General features: G+C 32.3%; 1 protein-coding gene, 1 non-coding gene and 1 pseudogene across 2 annotated transcripts; all 3 read left to right on the top strand.

Annotated features, from left to right (window-relative positions):
• Window positions 1–500: 500 nt before the first annotated feature.
• On the top strand, window positions 501–4,275 carry LOC120166350 (mitogen-activated protein kinase 9-like). The gene is made up of 8 exons (XM_039175620.1): window positions 501–567; window positions 1,667–1,780; window positions 1,883–2,034; window positions 2,191–2,250; window positions 3,239–3,387; window positions 3,531–3,681; window positions 4,034–4,171; window positions 4,252–4,275. The coding sequence occupies exons 1-8, from the start codon at window positions 501–503 to the stop codon at window positions 4,273–4,275; spliced, it is 855 nt and encodes a 284-aa protein (XP_039031551.1).
• Window positions 4,276–9,035: 4,760 nt separating this feature from the next.
• On the top strand, window positions 9,036–9,142 carry LOC120166356. Its single transcript, XR_005519923.1, has one exon. It is a non-coding gene; the product is annotated as a small nucleolar RNA snoR103 (small nucleolar RNA).
• A 688-nt stretch (window positions 9,143–9,830) lies between these two features.
• Window positions 9,831–16,275, top strand: LOC120166351 (annotated as a pseudogene).
• The last annotated feature ends 264 nt before the right edge of the window (window positions 16,276–16,539 follow it).

Here is a 16,539-nt window from a genome sequence, read left to right on the forward strand (position 1 = left end):
TGAGCATTTGAGGAGCTTATCCTGTAGTCTGCATTCCATACCAACATGAGTGTTTGAGTACGTCTTGGATATTCATAGAGGGCATGTATTGTATATGAACCTAATTGTATTCGAGTCATAATTGTATTTTGAAATATTTTTTTAAAATAATATGGATGTATTTTGGGGGTTCTTGTAATTGTAAACTTAAATACTATTATTCTTATTTTATATAATCATGATGAATGCTTTTAAATTGATCTTTATAATTGTTTTTAAAAAGAACTTTTTCGGTTTAGCCACCTTAGTGGTTCCATGTAGCGTACTAATCTATCGATCTTCGGATCATAGTAGATTAGGACGTTGCATAACTTATGTAACTTAAGATCAAATATGAGCAATAAGTATCATGATTATCCTGGAAGAGTCTTTTTTATGAAACCCAAGAGAAAGTCTCTACAAAATTAATGTTTTATTTATGAGTATATCCTTTAAATACAAGACATGTCTTATACCTATCAATGTCACCATTTGCATCCATCTTGGTTTTAAATATGCATTTGAAACCAATAAGTTTTGCACATTCAGGTAATGAGATAAGTTCTCAAACTTTATTATCTTGTATAGAACTTATTCTTTTCTTATGAGGCATTAATCCACTTTTGAGAGCCAGAAATTTTATCGCATGAAAAAAGTTGATTACATCATCTTCCATCATTCCAATGTCATCCTTATTTCTTCTAGAAACACAATAATCTAAAATAATATTTCTATTATCTTGTGGATCTTCTGAATGACACTAATTCTTTGAGGTTGTTCTTCCAGAATAATTTCTCATCTTAAATAGAAAATTGTTCAAAATAATCTTGTTGAGATTTTATATTCACTTCTTGATTAACAACGTGTATGATCATATGGATATCATCAAAAGTGACAATATGAATTGAGATATAATTCAATTTCTCCTAAAAATCAATTCTTCAAACCTTATTTCTCTCTCCAAACTCAACAGCCTAAAAAATAATGTTATAGATCTCACCTTAAAAATATTCCTAATTGTGTATCATAAAACTTATAACCCCTAATTGCTCAGAATAACTAAAGTTGTTGCTGACTATTGTAAAATTCAATTTCTCCTTATATATTCTAACTTATCTCAAAAGAGAATAACCATTTGTAACATATCGTTGTCTCTTTTGACCTAAACCCTTAACAACTACATTCTAATTTTATTTTTGTCATTATCTTTATATGCATTTTTCAAATAAGTACTAAAAAAAGTATTATGCTTCAACCTTTCTTCCTCTTGAACACAATGAAAAATGAGCTCATTTAGAGTTCATTTCTCCATTTAAGTTCACTACAAGAAAATATACCTTTAATGACACACGAACGATGACACACGCTAATTTATGACTTGCAAAAAATGTGTATCATAAAAAAATGTCATGTTTTTTAAAATCTGAACGATTTATGACTTACAATAATGTGTGTCATATTTAATAGTCATAATCCAAAAAATTTGTAAAAACATGAAGTACACTTTTAATTGTGTGTCATTTGTAAAAGTCGTCTTTTAATTTCCCCCCCCCCATTATTTTCATCTTTTCTCGCTTATTCCCCCCTCGATAATAAGTTCAAGCCGCGTGCTTCCCCCCTTTTTCTCTTGTTTCTTATTTCTGAATAGGACTTTTGGTGTTTCTAAACAATGGTGCTATTCAGGGCATACTTGAAACAGATTTTTTCACTGGATATGGAGAGAGAAGTCAATATCAAATTCATGAGATTATTGGGAAAGGAAGTTATGGGGTTGTTGCATTTACGATTGACAACCACACGGGTGAAAAGGTCAATGCTTTTCAGAATATTTTCCTAACCTCACCTCTTAGTTGTATTTGCTGAGTTTTTTTCCTTTCTATTGTTGCAGCAAATGTATTCCATCGAGATTTAAAACCAAAGAACATCCTTGCTAATGTTGACTGTAAGTTGAAGATATGTGATTTTGGGCTTGCCCGAGTGTCATTTAATGATGCCCCATCAGTGATTTTTTGGACTGTATGTTGTTCTTTCATTAAATATTGAAGCTTTCGCTTTCATGCTTCCTTAGTATTTCTCAAATGGCTTAATTTTCTTTTAAACGCTTCCCTCATTACATTGGGCAAGCCTCCAAAAAGGTTGTGCTAACTAATCTAACTTATTTAATCCATCTAGGACTATGTTGCAACCCGTTGGTATCGTGCTCCTGAACTCTGTGGATCCTTTTTCTCCAAAGTAAGTTCTTTTTAGTCTTCTATATATTAGGCTTTTCATCTTGATATTCTTATTTCCAATTGCTGAGATCACTAAAAAAGTAGGAGAAATATTTTTTGTTTCGGTAACCTAGTCATTATATGTGTATACATATATTGCTTTAATTTCTCAAAATATTTTGACTCCCCTAGTGTTCCCCTTATACTTTCTATGGAACAGTTAGTTGTTGGTATTTATCCAGAGTAGTACTTGTTTGGACTGCTGCTCATTTACTTAGGTGTAAAACCACAATAGGTATTTTTGTTTAGTTTTTGATGGATGTGAATTTGATGTTGTCAGTTGCACGTTTAAGTAAGTTCTTGGAATGGTTTAAAATGAACTTTTCATCTTTGAAGTAGTCCATACTAGATTCCTTTGCACATGTCAGTTAATAGTTCTCCTTATGTAGAATTTAAGTTTTTTATTATGTAACTTGGCTATCGGCCATTTCTGTAATCACCATATAATATTTCTTTTCTACATCATTTTCTAGAGGAAATTCTTGAAGCTTATCTTGCAGCTTTAAGAATGTGTATTGTTGTTACTGCGATTTGGAATAAGGAAGTTAATACCTGGAAATTGTTAAAGGTCATTAATCATTTTGATCAATATGTTTACTCTCTGTGTGCTCAAATCAAATCTCTTCTAATTAAGCTCATGGAATTGATCGTATTAGCAAAGTCTAAGTGCTAAAGAAAAAATTTTATGCGCTTTTCATTAGTTTCATCTGTATTCAGATATGGTTTTATATCATGCTTTGTTATCATGAATATTTAGCCACTTTTAATGTTATTGGTGCACCTATCATTATTTCTATGTGCCTTATTGTTAATCACTTGTTTTTATATATCTTTTGAACATGAGAAGTGCAGCATCTGAACTTTCATTTGCGTTTTGATGTATAATAATTATATGAAGTATGTTTTATTAGACTATAATTGTAATTTCTGAGTCTTTAATCCTTTTGTAGTACACTCCTGCAATTGATATGTGGAGTATAGGATGCGTATTTGTTGAGATAGTTACAGGAAAACCACTTTTTCCTGGAAAAAATGTGGTGCACCAATTGGATCTTCTGGCTGATATGCTTGGCACTCCCCCTCTGAATCTATATCAAGGGTTAGTTATCTTGTTTCTTATATTTCACTTGATTTATTTGCACTTCAACCTGACACTGATTTCAAGCTTTGTTACTGAGATTCTAATTGAGAGATTAGATATTGATCACTCACTACTTAATTTATCATTACCTGGCAGATTAGAAATGAAAAGGCAATGAGGTACCTTAGTAGCATGCGTAAAAAGCCACTGGTTCCTTTCTCACAGAAGTTCCCTAATGTGGATCCCGGGGCTCTTCGCCTACTTGAGCGCTTACTTGCATTTGATCCAAAAGATCATCCCACAGCTGATGAAGTAAGATTGAGAATTCTTAGTATTTAATTTTTTTCTTTCAAAAGCACTAAAAAGGAAACAAGGTATGCATACAATAGATAACCCTAAAATTTACAAAAAATGAGGTTTCTTGCTAACATATTTTTATATTCAGAAAACATAAAGGATATGCTTCCTATAGAATTGAAATCCATGAATGGGTGATATTGAATGCTACAAATTTTGATTTGATGTTTTGTCAGCATCATTTCATCAAAGATATGATAATTATTCTCATCATTGGCATTAAATCAACTACAAATTATAAATCTGACAGTTAGATCATGACTTACAAGCTTCTGATATTCCTAATGGTGTTGTTCTACGCTGGCAGGCATTAGCTGATCCATACTTTTACGGTTTAGCAAATATGGATCGTGAACCATCCACTCAACCTATTTCGAAATTAGAATTTGAGTTTGAGAGAAGGAAATTGGCAAAATATGATGTTAGAGAGCTAATTTATAAAGAGGTACTCCACATTTGTTGCTTAATGTCCTTTAAAAAATCCTCTTGTTTCTTAATATGATGTCCAAGATTGTCCTTATATAGTTTAGATACAACTTAGTAAAGTAATACTTTTTGAGTGGTTTTGTAGATCGAATCCTCATTTCAAGTTATGTAGTGCTTAAGCGAAATATAGGGGGGTGGGGGTCTGCAAATTCTAAATTCCAGTTGATAACATTTGCTTCTAGCATTGCAAATAACGGTATTCTTTTTCTTTTTTCAATCAAATAGTGACGTTGAACGATTCAAACGACAATTTGCACATTTGGAGGAGCATTATGGTAAAGGTGAAAGAAGTACTCCACTTCTAAGACATCATGCTTCTTTGCCTAGGTATGCTTTGTAAAATTTTAGGAATCATGTTAGTTCCATAATTTCTCCCCCAAACTTAGTTTGTCTAGTTCATGTGTCATATTTCAATTTGCTTGAATATCGTCTTTACAGAAAGCGAGTTCCTGCTCCCAAGGATGAGAATGATCAAGTTGATGGTGAGAATAACGCTGCTTCAATGACACAATATGGTTCAGAAAGTGCTACTACTTAAATGACACAATATGGTTCTGAAATACAAGTTACAGAAGCACTGGAAGCTTGGATATGGTATCTGGCTACTGTTTGATCATTACCGCACTCCATTAGATCAGATATGCAGAAGGTATGAATTGAAACTTGGAAGAATTGTATTGCACTTAGTAGTTTTCTAACTTATCAAAGTTCTGCAGAATCTTAACTAGTTAACAGACTTAATAGTATGCAATGAATCTTCCAAGTTATGTTCTTTTTGCTAGGTAGACAAGGTGTGAATTTGTCTGTTGTCCGCTTCATACCACATAAGATTTACAAGTATGGAGCAAATGGTGAAACTGATGATATGTTGGAATACCATGCTACTTTTGATTTTTCACAAAACACCCCTTTAGTAGAACTTGATGATGTTTTTTTGTGTACACGCCCGGATGGTGAAGGCATATTAGTAGAACTTTATTATGCCGTGATATTTTGTATCGGCATATGATTACAATATTTTTGATAACTTAATGTGAATATATTGTATGCAAATGGATTGCTTATATATAATATTATATATATATATATATTTAGTATTATGAGGCATTAAATGTGATTTAGTTTGATTATTTGTCAATCTACAATATATATATATATATATATATATAATTTATGAAATACAATCACGACACACGAATATGTGTCATCTTTTTTAATGACGTGTGCTTCAATGACACGCAATGTAAGTTATACATGCGTGTCATAAATTTATGACACACAAATGTGTGTCATATTCATTTATGACGGGGGCTTCAATGACGCTCAATGCGCGTCATAAATGTGTGTCATAAATGCGCGTCATAGATTTATGACACACAATTGCGCGTCATCTGATATTTATGTCGGTGGCTTCAATGATGCGAATTTTTGTGTCATCTGCACCTATAGATGACGCGCAATGCGCATCATTAAAGGGTTTTTTCTAGTAGTGGTTGATTAAACTCAATAGAAAGCGATACTGAAATTATAAGAACAAGTAATTCTTCAGAGAAAAAAAAAACTCGATCTTAAGTGGCTTAAGTCTTGAAGCAATATGAAACATATTCATAATGTACTCCCTCACATTTCCTTAACCCATATACTTTATAAACATCAAAGAAATCAAAAGTGATGTCATTTAAACTTTATAGTTTTTGAAAAAAAATATTTCTCATATTCGTTATAGAAATCATTGACCTAAGTAATCTTTTCAGCTCATGTGTCCCTAAAGGCTTCTAAAATGTTGTGCTTCATGACCATTAAACTTATGCAATTTGAACATATTTCACCTATCAAAATCTCTTATACCAATTAAGGATATTATCCCCATGAGAGGTGGAAATTGTTCTTTCCTTAGTGCAAAGTCCATGTTCATACAATCAAAACCTTATGTAAGCGCAATATGAGATTTGTTTTCTTAAGCATAAGTAGAAAATGTATAATAGCATATATTCTTATAACAATAAATAAATAATTAGCTGAATATCGAACAAAATATAAATAAAACTGAAGCTCGCATCTTAAGTAAGCAAATAAATTCAAAATAATGACTAATTCTCACACAAGATACCAAACACTACATCAATATTAAGTCTTTGGACAATAATATTAACAGTAAATGGTACTCTTGTTGTAGTAATCAAACATTGACTATAAGTTATGTCGAATAATAGACTAATATTTGGACTACTGTAATGTTCACATAAAGTACCTCATAATTGTCACATATTATTACCACAAGTATCGCTTGAAATTCGGCCAAATATTAACTTTTCTTTGGGCCAATCGATAAACGTATGAATCACAAGAAATACATAATCATACAGTCTACACAAAATGTCACTTTGACGACATTTTGTTTCAACTAATCCATCAAAATATTAGACTTATTCAAAATATGAATTAATTTGTTTCATATATATATATATATATATATATTCTAATAACCAACAATCAAAACTAAAAAGTCAAATTGAATATATACATATATTGCATTAACAATATAAATAAAATCATATAAATATTGTCAACCAATCAATTTCTCTTAATTTTATCTTTCAAGTAAACCGAAAGATAATCAAAATAATAATAAATTTGAATACGTTTAAACCTTATCTTAAGATATCAAATACTACATTAATATTTCATCTTTAGACAAAAATATTTATCTCAAGTGATATCTAATTCGATAATCAAACATTGATAATAAGAACATATTAAGCAAAAATATTCATTTGGGCCGATTTATCAATCACACATCAAACCAAATAATTATCACATGCTTATTATCAAAGTTGTACATATGATTATGTCAATTATTAATCTTCCTTTAGGCCAAACAATACTAACATATCTTAAGTTACATTATATAACCTTTATAAAATATTTTTCATAGCCGGTGACACTTTAATAACTTATTACCTTAATCAAGTCATCTCAAAATAAGTATTAATATTAAGATTTAATATTTCTATAACAATCAAAGGTCAAAATTGAAATTTATGATTGCATTACAATATCTGAATTAACCATAATAAGGTTACCTAAATGGTGTTATTAAAAATCGAAAACTCAAGTCTTTGATTGTTTATGATGAATCCTTAAACATGCAATCAATTTAGAACTTCTTAAATTACCAAAGACATGCCGAATTCAAAACAATCAACATTTAACCAAAATTCAAGATCAAAGTAAATACTAGTGAATTAAATCTTTAATCAAATTGAATCGAATATATCAGTACAAAATATATATTCTAAAATTCATAACATTTAAAAATCAATATTGAATTTTCTAATCACATCGTGATTTTCAAAGTAACTCATAATAAGGTTGTTTAAACAACGTTATTAGAAACTTAAAAACTTAAATCTTTGATTTTTCCTGGATTCACAAAATTAAACCCATGCACCATACAATAAATCAAAACCAAATAATCACAAATTGAAACAATAGCATGCCCAGATAAAAGCTAAAGTTAAAATCAAAATACCTAATAAGTAATATATGCTTTTTCAAAACCAAACGAAAACGAAATGCATAATCCATGATCTATGGCATTAGATATATATTCAAAAACTTAACCCGAACTTATATGGTTAATACTATATATTATTAATCTAATTTTATAATGTACATAAAATTATGTATGCTTCGTAATTCGTGGTTCTTAATCCATCTATAATCCAAACGATTTAACAATAGAATCTTATGGCATGTTATGAAACATAACGATTTTTCTTTCATAAAAAAAAGAAGAAGAAGAAGAAAAACTCAATAAATAACTCTTCATAAAATCATTCCAACAGGTGAAAGAAAGTTTCAATCTCTTATATAAAAAAAGGTTTCGAAACCCTAACTCTAGTATTGAACTTCAAAGTTCCAATAATCACATAATATGATGAGACGATGATATCAAACAAACTAAAAAAATCAATTGATTTTTAATGATCCAATATGATTAATTGGTAAATGAATGAATTTCAAATGTACGAATGAATATAAAAAAATCAATTAATTTTTAATGATCCAATATGATTAATTGATAAATGAATCTAAAAAATCAATTAATTTTTAATGATCCAATATGATGAGATGATGATACCAAACAAAATAGGATTAAATAATGTCAAATCATCAAAAATAAAAAATATTAGATTTGCGGAAGCATACCTAGATTGATTAATAGGTTAAAATTTTTAAGTTTTTTTTTTTTTTGTGATCTTCCAAAAAGATACAGTTCGCTTAAGTATAAATTCTCTAACGAGATAAGAGTAAATACGAGATGATTTATTTATTGGAGACAATAACCCTAAATGATTTAAGAATTAATTATTATCTACACCTATAACTTTGTCTCTCATTGAATATAAATACAACTTTAATAATATCTATACATTTTTACGATATTTTTAATATCGTATTACTCTTTTGAAGATTGAATCCTTAGCAAGTAGGTTTATTTTGTTATTATTGTTGATTCTACAACTATTTTTATGGAATAAACATGGTTTTTTTTAACCCCAAAGGCTCTGAATTGATGCCTTTATAACAACTTGGTATTTGGTGAATTGTCTGATATTGAAAAATTAAAGCCTATAGAGTTAGGTATTGCATCAAGACTTCAAAAGAGGAAGAATGTAATTTAGCTTTGATAGCAGCTTTGGTATTAGCTGAATTGTCGTTGACCAATAAAAGAATATTGAATTAGATATTACATTATTTACCTTTAAAGAGAAAGAATGTAATTAGCTTTACCCTAATGCTTGGTGGGTACTGGAGGCACTTAGTATATATACTTGCTGTAAATATAGACCAAGGAAAAATATGCAGGCTTTATTAGGTGGATATTCTGTGAGTTTCTGATTACCCACAAACGACCAATAAAATCATTAAGGATCTTATATAGTTTTAAACAAATGGAGGTGTTCCACTGACAAAAAATCAAATAATTTGCTCTAATTGCGGTTTGTGGGTCAATATTCTTAAATTTGTTTCAGTGGATATATATGGATGATATTTTGTCTACTTAACTGGTTTGCATAAGCCCCAATTAAGGATTATAAATATTCACACATATATTTCACCTACACTATTTTGGTTGTGTTGTGAGTTAAAAAAAACTCTAAGTTAGTTTAATTGATTGTCACATGTTTGTTTAAGTATGAATAAACAAGTTGACGGTACATTATTAAGGTAAAATGTATGCTTAAATGGACACGTGCCAATCAGTTAAAACACTCTTGTTGAGTTTTTTTCTTTTACTAAACTCTTGTAGAGTTTTTAAACTTTACTTCTCGTGTATAATATAATAGATTACAGTTATATATTTACTGCTTATTTACTTTTTGATCCTCCTAATGGGGAAAGAATAATAATTCATTTTTTAGAGTATATAGACTTTTATCCAAGTCATTGAGGATTGTGGGGTGCAAGAGGTCGGGTCTTGTGAGAACATCCTTATGGTATAGAACCTTTATATTTCAACTTTGTGATTTCGTGTTTTTCTGTTGTCAATATTTGTGTACCGTATTCTTTTTTTTTTTTTTTTGTTAGACAAAGTTAATTTTTTGATACCCATGTTAGGAGTATGTCTCATAATTTGCATCTTCCAGGTACTGGTTTATTCTTTAGATTGTCAATATGAATGTTAACATGCTGCATATTGAATATTTTTGGGTTGTAAAATCACAAGTTATCAATTTCCTTACTGTTGTAGGTTGGAGACTCAGAATTTAAGGGTCGTGAACGTGTGTGGTACACTAAGGACCAGGTCCTACAGCTTAGGAAGGTAATTGAGCAAACTTTTGCTTAGTAGTACGTTTAGCCTCTGCATCAGCAAACTATTGCTTCATTTTACTTCCAAAACAATCCAGAAAAGAACAAATCTATTCTTTTTATCTGCTTACTAGTTGTTCAAAGCTGTTAGCATCCTGTTTCAATTGTAGTGAGATGATCATGGAAATAAGTAGTTCAATGTTCATACCCCTTTTCATATATATATATATATATTGTGTTGAAATTAAACGTGATTATGCTTCTTTCTTTCTCTTTAGGCTATAGAAGTTGCTAAAGAGATTATTAAAATAAAACGAGATATTGAAGGACAAATCTTCAATGAAGATTTGGGCTTGTGGAGAAAGCAATGTGCTATCTAACTGCTCATTTGCATCTTACTTCTTAATATGTTAATAGCAATTAAGTTCCTTGATGAAGTTCTTGTATTTTCAATTAATTTTGCCAAGCATACATTCTTTGTTAACGCCTGTTACTTCATACTCTTTACTTTTGCGGTCCAGCAAGTTATACGCAGAAGTGTTACTCTGAGCCCGACTACCGTGATTGGTTTAGATGTTCGGCACAGATTCCTCCTGCTGTAGAGGGAAGGTCCTGGGAATCTCTTCGGGATAGAGATTTGGGGAACCAATTTGATTCCAGACAGCCAAAAGCATATAAACTAAATCGCCATGATCTATTCAACCCTCGGAACTCTGTAATTAATAGGGCTTCGCATTGGCTTTGTATTTATGGGGGGTGTTCATCATCATATAGGGATGTCAAATGGGTACAATTTCGTGGATTCTGCACCGTACCCGCTTCAATTGGGGCGGGGATGGGTATAAATTTAGTGGGTAGTAGGCGGGTGTGGATTTAGAAAGTGGTATCAGTCGCGGGTAGTAGGCGGCTGATGGGTTTGAGACCTTATCCGCCCCATATCCGCCCGCCCACTAAATACCCATTAAATTTTGGATCATTATGAATTTGGGTATAATTTTAGAGATTAATTTATACAGGTGGAAGAGTAATTGGTCCTTATCGTAGTCGATTACTTCCGAAGACGATTGAAGCATTAATGTGTGCTCAAAATTGGCTTTGGGCCGATATTAAAGGTAATATTATTATTTAGTCTATGGTAGTTGTCAAATTGTGCTTAATTATCTTATTAAAGTTTAGTTACTAACTTATATTAGTTTTGCTTTCTATTATATATAGAGGTAGTAGTGAATTTAAATTGGAGCGCTCTCAATTGGAGGAAATAGAGAATGATGATTGTAATACTGGGTAACAGATGCCACAAGTATTGCCTGAAATTTGAAAATGTTGTGTCAAATAACAAAAATATTATGTGTTTGTCATTTATGTTTCTAGGCTTAAATTATGCCTTTTATTATGGTGTTTTATGTACTTTAAGATCTATGTTAACACTTAACTCGGATAATCCTTTGTTTATTTTATTATCCTTCTTAATGGACGTGTTTGTTTTATGTTTGTTGCTTATGTATAACTTAAGGTTGTTGTCAGACGGGTCTAGTCGGGTATGTGTAACATCCTCAATACCGGGTTAGTGACTAAATTGTAAAACTTCAAAATTGAGTGATTAAAGTAGAATAGTTGAATAGCTCAATGACTTATTTGGAAATAAGTTATGAAGAGTTGTTAGCAATTATTAAAGGAATTAAAGGGCAAAATGGTCATTTGACTTGTAAATGGATAAGATAAGGATATATACGGGATAAGGTTGAGAGATTTCTCCAGAAATATCTTCCTTCTTCTTTTTTCTCTCCACCGTGAATTCAAGGGAGCAAAGGTGAGTTTTTTGATTTGTTGATTTTAAGTTTGAGTTTTGATCATTAGGTGATACATATGCTTAAGGAAAGCTTAAGTTGTCTTATAATCAAAAGATGAAGAAGTTATGAGAGATTAAAGAGAAAAGGTTTTTAAATGAATTTCTGGAAAAGAGTTGATAAGTTGAATTCGAGATTAAATTTGACTTGTCATCAACTTAATTAAGAGATACGAAGTGATAGAATTGGATTTAGAACATCTTGAAAATTTGATATGATTATTGATTTCTATATGGAGAATAGGATTTTGAGGTTTAAGATGTGATAAATGAGTATAAATTGGTTTAAGAATATGTATGTGAGTTAGGAACCTGAAAATGGAGGAAACATGAAGTGTTGAAGCTAAAAATAGTAAATTTTCGTGCTTAAAATACAATTTCTGGGCAAGGTGTATCGGTACACATGCAATATGTACTGATGCACTCTTAAATAAATAAACATCGAATGCAATGAGTGTATCAATACACAGGTAGTGTATCGATGCACCACCTTAAGATGAAAACATCGAATGTAATTTGTGTACCGATGCATAGGTAGTGTATCGATGCACACGTTAAGGAAATGTACCGATACACTATAGAGTGTACCCATACACGTCAAAGGGAAAATGGAAATAGATCTTTCTTATAGCTTAAGAAATCAAGTATCAAATCATAGTATTTGAAATACTGATACTATATACATGATTGTGTAGATGTCGATCGAAAGCAACGACCGGACAAGTTTACAATTGATAGTCATCGAGAAGAGATAAGGGATTGGTAGTGACTTGTGAGGTCATGTGAGTGCAAATTTAATTTGTACCTATGTTATAGAATAAACATTGGCTTGCGATGAGCCTGTGACGGGTCACTTCTTACGTTACTATGGTAAGAAGTAACTCCTAAAATGTTATTTGATTATGACGCTGCATAACATTATATATGGACGTTTTACATCATTGGGTAGGATTTGCGATAAGTCTATTTCCCATGTTGGAATACATGATTTCATAAGTACAAGCATGTGATTGATATGATGCTTATGTGTACATGAGTACATGGAAATGATTTACATAAATATGAAAATGATATCAGTTGTGTGATATATGACATGTTATTCTATGTGATATGATACATCTACATGATTACATGCAAATATGATATATGTGAAATGATATACGTGATTACATGCACTTGTAACATATGTTATATGACATGGACCTATGTTACTACATGAGAAAGAATATAAGTTATGCGACTATATGAACATGTGAATATATGTCTATGAGAAGACATAGCCATGTGAATATACTTGAATAATACATATTATATGATATGAGATATATGTTTACACATACATGGGGTATGTGACAGAAGAGAATGAACATATGATTATAAGAGAAATGATATGAATACATGAATTTATGCAACATAATGATAATGTCCATGTTATGTGATATGAGAGCTAGTGGTATAGTTGGCATGTCAAGAGTCGAGGGTTACCTATGTTCTGCAGGACATATGGACTGTTTACCTATGTTTTTCGGGACATATGGACTGTTTACCTATGTTTTTCGAGACATATGGACTGTTTACCTATGTTCTTCGGGACATATGGACTGTTTACCTATGTTTTTCGGGACATATGAACTGATTACCTATGTTCTTCGGAACATATGGATTGGTTCTTCGGGACATTTATACGAGCTGTGGTGACAGCATAATTGTGCACAACCTCAATGTACTCACATACCTTAAGTTCTCATAAGTGTACATGGGCTTTAAAGAGAGTAAATAAATCAATTGGTGTGATACTATGTGTGCTCTGTTGTGAAATGACATATGTGTTCTATGGGGTGTATAGAAATGTTCAATATATGCTTAAATGATAAAAAAGAATTAATGGTAATAATATAAGTACTGATAAGCATGTTAATGATATATGCATATGTGTATATTGGTTATATGAAAGGATCTATGCTTTTATCTGATATGATGGTATTAATTATTTATGCATTGATATGAGTAGAGTTATATTACATGTTTTACATGTCTCACTAATTCATAGACTTAGCGTGTGAGTGTTTCACACGTATGTTCCGGAAAGCTAGAAGAGAAGCGAAGTGGAGCAAGACAGGCCAACAACTCCTTTACGAAGTTCAGATCATAAAAGAAATGGAAATGATTATGTATTTTGTTATATTGAATATAGTTGGCATGTACTATAAAATTGAGTTGAATACACTCTGATATGTTTTGAAAAACCAATTTGGTTTTTAAATGAATGAAAAGCAACCATTTTATTGAACTGTGAATTTACTTTTAGTCATTTTATAAAGAAAAATGTTTAAAAAGTCAATGTGACACCTCGGATTCGGATCCGGGTTGGGTGTTATAGTACGTCTCTAGTTGGGTAGTGGGTGTGGGGATAGATTTGAGAATGTACCCGCGTGGGCGGGTGTGGATTTAAAAAATTTTTACCCATCATGGTGGTAGGCGAGTGGTGGATTTAAAAATATTAGGTAGGTATGGGGTAGGGGAGGGGGTATCCGCACCCGACCCGCCCGTTTGCCATCCCTATCATCATATATGTATTTCTGCTATCTATTCACAAACCATAAAAGAAACCTTGCATGACGCATTATGTTGCTCTAATAGTTATGTAACAGACCCATGGAGCAGGAACAACTTTTTTCTTATTAAATTAAACGGATGCAAGGCATTTCTGTGGTAAAAGATGCAAATGTATCAGCTGATCCCCTTATTAGCCATGACTTTTTTGTTAACTTGCAAACATGCCAAGCGGTTTCATTTTCAAGTAGGCTTGATAGGAAGAGGCAATCCTTTCCTTTGTTGGATAGTGAAATTACTGGTTATTCTCAATGTGTACGTTCTCTGTCTAGGATATTGAACAAACTGACTCTGGGGAAGTATGATCTTTTGAAGTGCCAACTAATTCATTCCATCACGTCGGCTGATATCTTGAAGGTTATTATTTCTAAATTTGTGCTATTCTTTTTTACATTGCCGCATATTTTCTTCTTTATTTATTTCTATGTATGTATATGTGTGTACATATATCCACACACATGTACATTTCACGTATGCTGTTGTATGTATGTATATGTGTTTATATCCACAGACATGCACATAGTAACTGCAGGTTAAATCACTGATGGTTTCAATGCTGCCTTTACAGGGGGTCGTTTGTCTAATATTTGAGAAGGCTGTGCTGGAACCCATGTTTTGCCCTATGTGTTTCTCTTATGTTCTGATCTTAATCATAAGCTTCCCTCATTCCCATCTGATGAACCTGGCGGAAAAGATATCACATTTAAGCGAGTCCTCCTGAATAACTGCCAGGAGGCATTCGAGGGAGCTGACAAGCTCAGAGAAGAAATGCGGCTGATGACTTCCCCTGCGCGAGACATGGAGCATGGGAACAAAGAAAGGATGATCAAGCTCCGCACTCTGGGTAATATTCATTTAATTGGTGAGCTTCTGAAGCAAAAAATGGTACCTGAGAAGATAGGCTATCACATTGTGCAGGTTATTGCTGATACTTTGCGATTAACGGATTTTGGAATTTTTGTAAGTTATGCCGAATCACTTTCTTTCCTTTGTGTCAAACAGGAACTTTTGGGCCGTGACAGTGGAGGATGCCCTGCAGAGGAGAATGTTGGAGCCCTTTGTCTGTTATTAATCCCTTTTAGTAAACAGCTTGATGGACAATCACAGTGCATAATGATGTTTGCTTCAGATTGACTACAAATTCTCAGCTTGCTCCAAGATTGAGAAGTATGGTTCGCCATGTTCTCAATCTTTGGGCAAACTTCAGCAGATTTAAGGAATTGATTACAAGTCCTCAGCTTGCTCTGAGATTGGGATTTATTGTTTGTGATCTTGATGTTCAGGCAAGTAAATGGGTTCCCAGACGTGAGGATGTAGCTTATAAGTTCCATCAAATTTTATGGGTTAGATTAGACAGATGTTGGAATGCCGTGTGAATGGGCTTTTATTGATGACTCTTTTTTTTCCGATATGAATTTCTGCAGGGAAAGACAACAATTACTGCAAGTATTAGAAACAGTAATGTTGTTTCTGTTGATCCTATGAGTCCTGGTCGTGGGGGTTTTCCGATCCCATGCCCTGGTACAGGAGATTTGATGCCTGGAATGCCGGGAACTCGAGATTTGATGCCGGGAATGCCGGGAATGTACAATGATGACTGGGGAACTCATAGGACTCGGTCAATGCCAAGGGGTGATGCACAAGGCATGCAGCTTGAATTTGATGGACTGTACGACATTTTGGTAGATGATACACCAGAGAAGTCTAAAGACATTTCTCCACCATCTAAGTCTGTGAAACCGAGTTCCCCGAACAGCAAGCGAGTTTCACCTCAAGCTCTTCACTAGCACTAAGAAATGGCCGTAAGTTCATGCAAAAAGCTGCGCCTTCAAAAGGTAACCGTAATGAGAGTAGAAGAAATTCTCAAGACATAGTAGCAACCATTAATGAGCAATTTTAATGGGGCCTTTATGAGGTGAGCTTTGTGGTCTAATACAGGTTTTTTGCTACATGATTCTGCATGCATACTATCTGCATTTTCGTGTTAGACTGTTTGCTTCTGTGAAATGTATAAAAGTAAAAACCCTAAAATCAGTTAAGACTTAAATTAT

This window comes from Hibiscus syriacus, unplaced genomic scaffold (assembly GCF_006381635.1).
Source record: "Hibiscus syriacus cultivar Baekdansim isolate YM2019G1 unplaced genomic scaffold, ASM638163v2 tig00111635_pilon, whole genome shotgun sequence".
Classification (NCBI taxonomy): Eukaryota; Viridiplantae; Streptophyta; class Magnoliopsida; order Malvales; family Malvaceae; genus Hibiscus; species Hibiscus syriacus.

Coding starts and splice junctions, on each gene's coding strand:
- LOC120166350 (XM_039175620.1), top strand. CDS start 501: ATGTCACCATTTGCATCCATCTTGGTTTTAAATATGCATTTGAAACCA. Junction 2,035..2,190: donor CATCAGTGATTTTTTGGACT/GTATGTTGTTCT, acceptor TAATCCATCTAG/GACTATGTTGCAACCCGTTG. Junction 3,388..3,530: donor CCTCTGAATCTATATCAAGG/GTTAGTTATCTT, acceptor CTGGCAGATTAG/AAATGAAAAGGCAATGAGGT.